Source organism: Rosa rugosa, chromosome 4 (assembly GCF_958449725.1).
Source record: "Rosa rugosa chromosome 4, drRosRugo1.1, whole genome shotgun sequence".
In the NCBI taxonomy this organism is placed as follows: Eukaryota; Viridiplantae; Streptophyta; class Magnoliopsida; order Rosales; family Rosaceae; genus Rosa; species Rosa rugosa.
The window spans coordinates 13,683,927-13,694,015 of NC_084823.1; the positions used below are offsets into that span (position 1 = coordinate 13,683,927).

At 37.3% G+C, this 10,089-nt stretch overlaps 1 protein-coding gene across 2 annotated transcripts; it reads right to left on the reverse strand.

The window, feature by feature from the left end:
* Positions 1-4,459: 4,459 nt before the first annotated feature.
* LOC133706542 (pentatricopeptide repeat-containing protein At5g48730, chloroplastic) lies at positions 4,460-7,338 on the reverse strand. 2 transcript variants are annotated; one of them, XM_062132083.1, is made up of 4 exons: positions 6,913-7,338; positions 6,043-6,449; positions 5,095-5,513; positions 4,460-4,977 (listed from the first exon to the last, which is right to left on the reverse strand). In XM_062132083.1, the coding sequence occupies exons 1-4, from the start codon at positions 7,300-7,302 to the stop codon at positions 4,793-4,795; spliced, it is 1,401 nt and encodes a 466-aa protein (XP_061988067.1). In that variant the 5' UTR covers positions 7,303-7,338; the 3' UTR covers positions 4,460-4,792. The 2 variants fall into 2 exon arrangements, with proteins under 2 accessions (XP_061988067.1, XP_061988066.1); XM_062132082.1 differs by having other exon boundaries at positions 4,460-5,513; positions 6,913-7,336.
* Positions 7,339-10,089: the final 2,751 nt, after the last annotated feature.

Below are 10,089 nucleotides of genomic sequence, written 5' to 3' on the forward strand. Positions count from 1 at the left end.
TCTTTTGAGAAAGCAGTAGAAATAAAACATTCATTTATTTAGAGAATCGCCCCATTTTCCCCAAGCGTCTAATCGCTACCTGAAAACAAGAAGGTGTAGCATCATGAGCAACACAAGCCCAGTAAGTACACAACATACATTCTTATATTAATGTGTCTTATAGGAAATCAAAGTGAATAACCAAGTAAAAATGTACCGGGAACCATTTATATGTTCGTACGAATTCTTAAATATGTATATGTATACACACAATACACACACACATATATACAAATATATTCATCCGTGTGAATGGTTTATAATAAATCATATAGTCACATCTCCTTATTGAACCAACAATATATTGCAGCATTAATATGTGAAATAACCTCAAAGAAATGCATGCTCAGTTCTCTTTTTCACTTATCATCGTAACATATTAATAATATATCGCAGACAGATATTTGATCGAAATAATATAAGTACACTCCTCTTCTTAGTGAATTTTCGGATTAACTGGTAACGAATCATAAATCCACGTACTAGGGTCCATAATACCAAAGCACGAGTAAGCCAGGTTGACTGGTAACAAATCATAAATCCACGTGCTAGGGTCCATAATACCAAAGCACGGGTAAGCCGCAGCATACAGAGGACAAATCCAAAGTATGTATACTCAAGGAGAACACCTCTTTCCTAAGAGTATAATAGTGCACTATCTGTAGGGACTAGGGCCCAGGCTAACTCCTCATAACACCAAAACACATTTACCAGTAATTCACTTAAGCACGGGGTAATACTAATCACTCGGCTTCACAATTGTACTTTTCAAACATAATCAAATCCTCAAAATACAATCTTTATGAATTATAGATCGTAATATATATGCATATGTACACACACATATAGAGACATATACTTAGGAATAATTTCATATGAAAACATATGTAACATAATTGTATAACACAAATAAGTAAATTCACTAGTAAACAACATAATAAAATAAATAAGCTTATACATAATTGAAATCAAGTAAAATAATAAAGCACAAGCATTAAATGAGTAACTATACACAATTAATAAGCTTGTAAATAACTGAAATAAAGTAAAATAATAAAGTACAAGCATTAAATAAGTAAATATACAGAATCTAACAAAATTATATTATAGTAAGTATTTCAATTCTTATGTCCAAAACCATTGAAGTTCATCAACCATGTTCATGTTTCTCCGATTAGAGTCATCAAACTTCAAGATGTGTTATGTTGTCCATCACAAGTCCGAATTAGTCAAATGGGTACACCAATTCAAAGGGTTTTTCACAAGGAATCTAATGGAATAAGTCATGTAATCCAGTTCGAAGTCACATAGTCCAGAAATGGTGAAGAACCATAACAGTACAGAAACCAATATTTTTGATACTGCCCTTTGATGTTTAAGTCTTTACGTACGGTGTATTTTACCATTAATTCTCAAACTTTCCAGATCACAAGTAGAGGTCCTAAGCTTCAAATTGATATAAATTTTGTAGAAATCGGATAAGAAATGAGGAAGATATGAATTTTTGAAGTTGTGATGGCTGTATGAGATTTCCAGCGAGTTTAAAAGTTGAAAACTTTGATTAGCCATAACTTCTTCATTTCTTAACCTTTTTGAGTGATTCAAAAGCCTAAATTGAAGAACTTTTGATGAGGAATTTAATACTGTAATTATTTTTGACAAAACAGAATTTTTTATATACGAAAATACGGGTTTGCAGCAAAGCAGATCCTTTTCCATTTTATCATTGATTATGCAATTTGATAAATCTTAAAGACAAAAGAACATAGAAATGTATTCATGTACTTACTTAAGGAACTCAGAAGGTCTTGTGATCAAACTTTAGTCTTCTTCCACAAAAAGGAAACTTCTTAAGGGAAAAAGGGTGAAGGATTTGTGTGAGGAACTTCTAGTTGGGTTTTCTCTTCAACTAAGGGAGTTTTTTGATCAAATTTTGCATTTGATCTTCAAGTTGAGTATGATCAGATCATAATGATATATATAGGCTAGAATTAAGCATAAAATAAGTAAGTGACTAATTATTGTAAGGTGAGTGACTAATCACTATTTTAGTTAAATGATTAAAAGGATAAGATAAAATAAAAAAAGTAATAAAAGAAAGAAAGCATAAATCATATCATAAAACATAAATCCACTTGCTAAATATATATATTTATACACACATATCCATATGCACATTTACCCAAATAATAAGTAAAGAACTTTAGTGCTTTCTTAAGGTAAAAATAGCAATAATTAGTACTAAAATGACATGCATCACAAAAATAATATAGATAATAGTATTGAGCTCAATGATAAATATCGAGTGTACACAAGTAATACGAACTAACGTATTTTAGAAAGTTTACTAGAACTCTAAAAATTTACCTATATAACTTGTAAGTATAGCATGTGGTATCATCGGTTTCTAAAAAAAAGTTTAAGGTATCTTAGAGTGCTCTACAGTGATACTAAGTTTCGGGTTATTACACCCTTGACCTGACTTCTTTCAAGCGATTGTAGACGAGGAGAACACCAACCTCGTCGTGGGATTCTTTATGCCTCGTGGTGAGGACTTTTGCTGAGCTTCTTGAAAATCACAATCGATACTCGATGTTGTAGATCGAGCAGAGCGAGAACCACTGGGAAGTAGAGAGAACTTGCTAAAGCGTGACTTTAGCTTGGCTGGTTTGCGAGGGCGTTACCCTTGCTTGGCTGGTTCCGTAACCGTTGTGGTCGTGGTACTACAATCGGCTCCCGAGGAGACTAGGACCGAAGTACGTTGACAGAGGGTTTGGTGGCACTGAAAGTCGGCTTCTGAGAAGACTAGGACTAGGAGTGTGATCACCGGTAAGAGAAAGAGAAGGAGAGGAGCTGCTCTTAGAGAGGTTTGCTCTAGAGAGACTTTGATAATCTTAGAGATTGTTGTTGTGAATTGTGTTGTTTTGAAGAGTGAATTGTAACCTCTATTTATAGGCTACCATGCCAAGGTGTTTAGCATTAAACAAATGATGGTGGAGCATTAATTAGAGATAAGAAATGATGAATTTTGGAGATAAGGAAGCATAATTGAAGATCAAGCATGATGAATTTCGGAGATAAGGAGATAAGAAGGCATAATTTGAGATAAGGAATGATGAATTTCGGAGATAAGGAAGCACTTTCTGCTCCTTTATTCCTTCAATTTTATCTCCATCAAGCACTCATTTTCTGACCGTGACTTCTTCATACGAAATGTTCCACTATGAGTTTAGATCACCCTGATAAATTTTCAGAGCTTTTCATATAGTGGTTGGGCCGAAAACGCTGCTGGACCTCTTACAGGTCCAGTTTCCAAGCCTTTCTAGACAAGGAAATTGGACTGATTGTTTGAAGGCCTTCCACTCACTTTTAGCTCTGTCACTCTTCATAAGAAATGATCCTTGGGCTTTCTAGATTTAATCTGGAAGGTTTCAGCTCATTTAGATTTCATTTGGTTAGTCTGCCGCCCCTCTTTCCTTGTTTAGCTCGGTTTCTCCTAGCCGAAGTAGGAAAATGTGCTAAAGTTGACTTTTCATGTTTCCATGCTTCCATGCTTGCATAGTAGGCTTTATTTAGCCTCTAAATATATATTTCGAACTTGTCGACAATATATAGCTTGAGCCACTGACATTGGCTCAATTTCTCCAAGACGTGCCTTGTCAGGTCAAAACGCTCATTTTGGGTCCAAACAGCATATATTTGTCTAAATACTAAGAAATATACCTCCAACTTGAAAAGTAATTTTTTTTTTAAATGAAAGTTTATTGAATCAACTAATGATTACAACCGTTCAAAATTGCATCCCTTATAGTCTTAGGAGCTACAACGTACAAACTAGCTTTGGCTATCACTATTTCTTAAGGCATGGGTAGCAAGTAAATGAGTCACCAAATTTGCTTCTCATGGCGCATGGACTACTCTGAATTCAGGTGAACCTGCAATAATGCTTTATAAAATCACTTTCAAGTGCTTCTAAAACTCAACCGAAACACGCACATTCTTCTTTTTACTATTTTTTTAATATTTATAACTAATTTTTATTAATTCAAAAAGGTCAAAACTGTCGTGGAACTAGGGTAGGACTGAAGGAGTCGTTTAGAGAGACGGAAAATACCATACACAACAGTAAAGAATTTGAAGAAGCTGAAGAAGATATGCACAACAATGCAGCACCTAGAGGATGAGGGCCATGAGGCTAAAGATAGTTCCGACTCTTCTGAAATTACCTTAGACAAGTAAGAACAGACAAAATAGAGGGCATCCAGTCAAAATGAGCTTGTGTCAGATTTAGTTAATCATTTAAATACTGTATGAAGCTCGCATTATCCTGTGGCAGATCATTTCAATACTTGGAACAACAACCTTTATTCATCAATTACAAATGCAACTTTCCAGAGAACTCGCATAATCAATCGATAGGTGATTTCAACCAGTAATATATGTGTGATAAAAAAAACAGTATAGGATATCAGAAAGAGAGTAAATATGTCAGTAATATTTACTATTCATGACTAATGTCATCACTTTACAGGTCGTATAACACTACCACACCACACAGCATTTCATTTTCCTTCACATATGCATGTAAGAGGGTCAGGAATCAGTTACAAACAATGATACTGTACAATATATGAGGAATGTATAAACTGCAAATAGTGCCCATCAAAATGGGGTTTTGTCTCTGCGAGCAAGTCATCAGACTTCCTGTCGATTGCATATATACGAGGGATGCATTAACCGCAAATAGTGTTCATCAAAAGTCAGGTTTTTGTCTCTGTGACCAAGCCATCTGACTTCCTGCCGATTGCATAAGTTCATGGAGTTCCTTCACATGGCCAGTCATATTGTTGAGTGAATAAGCTTTAATCATGGTTCTATATGTGATCTTATCAGGAGAACATCCTTTTTGCTCCATTATCTCAAGCACCCCCTTCATTTCTGTGAAGCATCCCAGCCTCCCATAAGCATCAACCAGACAATTGAAAAACACAGCATCCAATATCACGTCTGAATTCTCCACAAAACGTAAAACACCACTAATTTTTTCAGGTTTACCTGCTTTCCCATAAGCCCTTACGAGTGAGCAAAGTGTGACACAGCTTGGTTTGATCCGCTCTGATCGCATTAGCCTAAACAGATACTCCATTTGTGTTAAATCCCCAGCCCTCCCAAATGCATCTATCACCACATTGTATGTAACGATTGTCCATGAGTAGTGGTATTTCTGCATGTATTCCATCACAGCACTCATTTTTTTATAATTCCCAGCTTTTCCATAGGAATCGAGGAGAATGTTGAAAGTCATGATGTTTGGTTGGATTCCAGCACTGTGGAACTTCTCAAAACATTTCTCCATTGTTTCTATTTGCCCACTGCTGCCAAAGGCTCTCACTACGGAATTCATGGTCCAGACATCAGGCTCACAATCCTGTTGGCTAAGCATTGCCACAAGTGTCGACTCCATCTCTGCAAATCTTTTAGGAAAGAGAAAGACATTAAGAATGGGTAATTCCTTCAAACTGAATTACACTTATTCACCTGAATGAAAAGAATGCAAGAGAAACGATTTTCTTTTTGGATGAGAGGAAAATAAGGAAAACTTATAACAGTACAATCCAAGAAGAGAGAGAGAGAGAGAGAGAGAAATTATAAGGAAAAGAACTGAAAATCTATTCTGTTATGTCATTGACCGGAAAAGAAATGATTATGATAAGGGTGGAAGACATCTATGTAGGAGCATAAAAAGCTGGAAACCAATGGAAATTGTTGAGTGTATGCCTCCCATATGTTTATCAATATTAAACTAGGCATAAAATCTCCTAAAACTTATGTCCAAAATTCTATCCAAACCTGTTTTGGTACTCGCAATGACAATGCACAACTATATAGTTTATGAATAGAAAAAGAAATGTTTGAGCACAGATATAAAACCTTACAGTAGATTATTCACAGCAACTAATATAGCATTCAAACTTTTGGAAAGGAAGGATAAGAGGGCAATACTTTTTAGATTTCCCGTAAGCATCGATCAGGGTATTGTATGTGATGGTGTTGGGTCTAATGTGCTGAATTTCCATATCTGAAAGCAGAGCCTGGACTTTGTCATATGCAAAAACCTGCAGGCAAGATTTTATGAGGATAGAATAAGTATGGACGTCAGGCTGGCAGTCAGGAGTATTCTTCATCTGCTCAAGGAGGGAAAATGCTTGGTCAAAGAGACTGCTCCTACCATAGGCAGATATAAGAGCAGTATAAGATTCATGGCTGACACCACAGCCTTCGTCAATCATAGCTTGAAAAAGCTCCTCGGCTTTTTCTGGTTGTTTACATTTTCCTAGCATGACAATTAGCTTATTGTAGACACCAGGATTGGGCCGGTACCAGAGCTGCTCTTGTAGGAGTTCAAAAACCTGAAGATTAAACATAACATATCTTAAATAAATGATTCCTTGATCAGTAAATAACATAAGCAACGATCAGAGTTGCATCATGCCAACTACTTGTTTATTCACATCAAATGAACGTCCAACTCCATTTACATTCTCGATTCCTCATTGGCTTACGGTTCATTCAATTCATCCAACAGGTTTCAACCACACTATTAGTGGAACTATCATCAACCTAATAAATTTCGATTCCACTGCATTAACACCATTATATCCATTCCTAAATCAACTCATTAACTAAGCGAAAATGGATCAAATGGACAAAGCTCAAGCTAACCAAGCACATGGATTGCTTAAATCCTAGCATAGTAATAAACCCTTCAACCAAATGCAGAACCAACTTAACAAGCACAACCCAGATAGAAATTTCAAAGACCCAATTCTCGAAACCCGAATCAGAATAAAACCAAGGTAAAAAAGGAGTGACCTTGAGAGCAGACTCCCATCGCAGAGCAGTGATTCTCTCATGGAGGGCTTCGAGCACAGTCCTGGGAAGCAGTCTCTTGGAGCCTTTCTTCTTCTCGATGTGGGATTTGGTAGCTTCTCTCCGCAAAACGACCGATATTGCTTTCCGAGAAGCTATCTTCTTGTTGGTCTCCTCCTTTCTGTCCTTGGCCTCCTTATCTTTTAGCCTCTGAAGCTCTACTGCTTTTCTCTGTGTTACTGCGAGTCTAGCGTTGTTATCTGCACTAGTGTTAGAAGTGGGTTGAGGATGGGGCGTCGTCTGTGCCCGTAGAGTTGCCGGTTTGGTGGCCGGAGCCGGTCCTCGGTTAAACGCCGGTGGAAGTGGTTGGGTGGAGCTCAAGAGTGAGGCCATGAATTTGACTGTTGTGTTGGGCGAAGAGGGCTGCTTTTTATACAAAGGGTGCGGCTATTACCACCCTACAATTTTCTTAGTTCACTCTACAAACATTTAAATTATTGAAAGACTATATTACTTAAGTGTAAAATGACTGATAAGTACACTAATTCTCTAAAATCCAATATGTAAGAAAAAATAAATATATAAGTAATTAATTAAATACAAAGACTACTTCTCACTGAATAACATTAATTTTTATCTTCTTCACCCAAATTTAAATTTATTATTGTCTTTTTGTTGCTTCTTCATTGTTAATTCGTTATTTAAATCACAAAACTATTATTTTTAACTTCATCAAAATCTTTGCAATATTCTTTGTGAACACCAAAAGTATAAATTTAAAATATAAAGAAAAAAATCAATCTCTTCTTCATTGATCATAGTTATAAATTTACTAATTTTTTCACATGGATTGAAATAGAGGACGTTGAAATTGAAAGAAAAAATTAAAAAAAATGAGAGTAAATCAGATTATGATTTTATTAGGAAATTTTAATAAATTTTAATCTTTTTATGAGTATAAATTAAATGAGATATTTTCATTAAAAACATTTATTTTTTAATTGGATATGTCATATAAGGATATTGTTGGAAAGAGAAATAGATTAAATAAGTAAATTTAATAATTGAAATTAAAACGTAGGGTGTAATGAACAAATATGGTGAACAAAGAAAATGATAGGGTGGCAATAGCCGCACCTGTTTGGACCCAAAATGAGCATTTTGACCTGACAAGGCACGTCTTGGAGAAATTGAGCCAATGTCAGTGGCTCAAGCTATATATTGTCGACAAGTTCGAAATATATATTTAGAGGCTAAATAAAGCCTACTATGGAAGCATGGAAGCATGGAAACATGAAAAGTCAACTTTAGCACATTTTCCTACTTCGGCTAGGAGAAACCGAGCTAAACAAGGAAAGAGGGGCGGCAGACTAACCAAATGAAATCGAAATGAGCTGAAACCTTCCAGATTAAATCTAGAAAGCCCAATGATCATTTCTTATGAAGAGTGACAGAGCTAAAAGTGAGTGGAAGGCCTTCAAACAATCAGTTCAATTTCCTTGTCTAGAAAGGCTTGGAAACTGGACCTGTAAGAGGTCCAGCAGCGTTTGTTGACCAACCACTATATGAAAAGCTCTGAAATTTTATCAGTGTGATCTACACTCATCGTGGAACATTTCTTATGAAGAAGTCACGGTCAAAAACTGAGTGCTTGATGGAGATAAAATTGAAGGAATAAAGGAGCAGAAAGTGCTTCCTTATCTCCGAAATTCATCATTCCTTATCTCAAATTATGCCTTCTTATCTCCTTATCTCCGAAATTCATCATGCTTGATCTTCAATTATGCTTCATTATCTCCAAAATTCATCATTTCTTATCTCTAATTAATGCTCCACCATCATTTGTTTAATGCTAAACACCTTGGCATGGTAGCCTATAAATAGAGGTTACAATTCACTCTTCACATCTCACCAATTCACAACAACAATCTCTAAGATTATCAAAGTCTCTCTAGAGCAAACCTCTCTAAGAGCAGCTCCTCTCCTTCTCTTTCTCTTACCGGTGATCACACTCCTAGTCCTAGTCTTCTCAGAAGCCGATTTCAGTGCCACCAAACCCTCTGTCAACGTACTTCGGTCCTAGTCTCCTCGGGAGCCGATTGTAGTACCACGACCACAACGGTTACGGAACCAGCCAAGCAAGGGTAACGCCCTCGCAAACCAGCCAAGCTAAAGTCACGCTTTAGCAAGTACTTCTCTCTACTTCCCGGTGATTTCGCTCTGCTTAACCTACAACGTTAAGTATCGACTTGGTGACACAAGACAAAGTCCTCCAGCACGAGGCACAAAGAATCCTGCGACGAGGTTGGTGCTCTCCTCGTCTACAGTCGCTCAAAAGAAGTCAGGTCAAGGGACACCCCCAACGACCGCACCCGAACGGTGCTGGCACGCCCTCGCAGAAAAGAGACTGTTGACCAGCTGCAGCAAAATTGGAGCCAAACATTTTGGCACGCCCAGTGGGACTACACCAGAGTCTTTTTATGTTCACCATCATTGGGATGCCAGAGGAAAATCTTTACCAAAAGAAATTCCTGAAGTCATGGCGACGATAGAAGGCTATGTGCCCATTCCCATTCCAGAGAATGCGAGCATAGAAAAGCGGCTTGATATCCTTCAAAAGAATTCTACCGCATACCATGAGAATCTGAGAAAAGCCCTCGCGGAGGACCGTCGACGGCTCGATGAGTTCACGATTCCAGAACCTGCTCGCGAAGAGGTCGTTTCTGAGACTAACTTGCCTATAGGTGGCAATCAACCTAAGGGTCTCACTGGTGAGTCACAGCCTTACACAGAGGCTGTGCATGGAAAAAGTCATCAACAAGATTGTTCTTCTGACAATACAATTGTCTCTGAACAAATATCTGATTTCTCCACTGATCAAGCCAAATACGTGGCTACTGATCAGATGCATGGGGGGCAAGATATGACCCATGATCATCCCTTTGATCAAGAGAAGTTGGCGACAGTTGGCGACAAAGCCGATTTTGGGACACCGTCATCTCCCAAATTGCAATTGAAGATCATGCCTCGTCAACCAACAAAGATACTTGGGGGGCAAGATTACCCCTCTCACGAGCCAAATTCCTCCAAATTCTTCAACGAGAAGTATCTTTGTTCTTTTCCTACAAGCTCTCACAGGAGGGATTTTTACCCTACAAATTTTGATACATCGGAGCTTGG

Bases quoted from the DNA above. Each gene is read 5' to 3' on its own strand.
- LOC133706542 (XM_062132082.1), bottom strand. From the start codon at position 7,302: ATGGCCTCACTCTTGAGCTCCACCCAACCACTTCCACCGGCGTTTAAC. The intron at 6,450-6,912 runs GTCACTCCTTTT...TTTAATCTTCAG, and splicing joins GATGGGAGTCTGCTCTCAAG to GTTTTTGAACTCCTACAAGA. The intron at 5,514-6,042 runs GTATTGCCCTCT...CTTTCCTAAAAG, and splicing joins GCTTACGGGAAATCTAAAAA to ATTTGCAGAGATGGAGTCGA.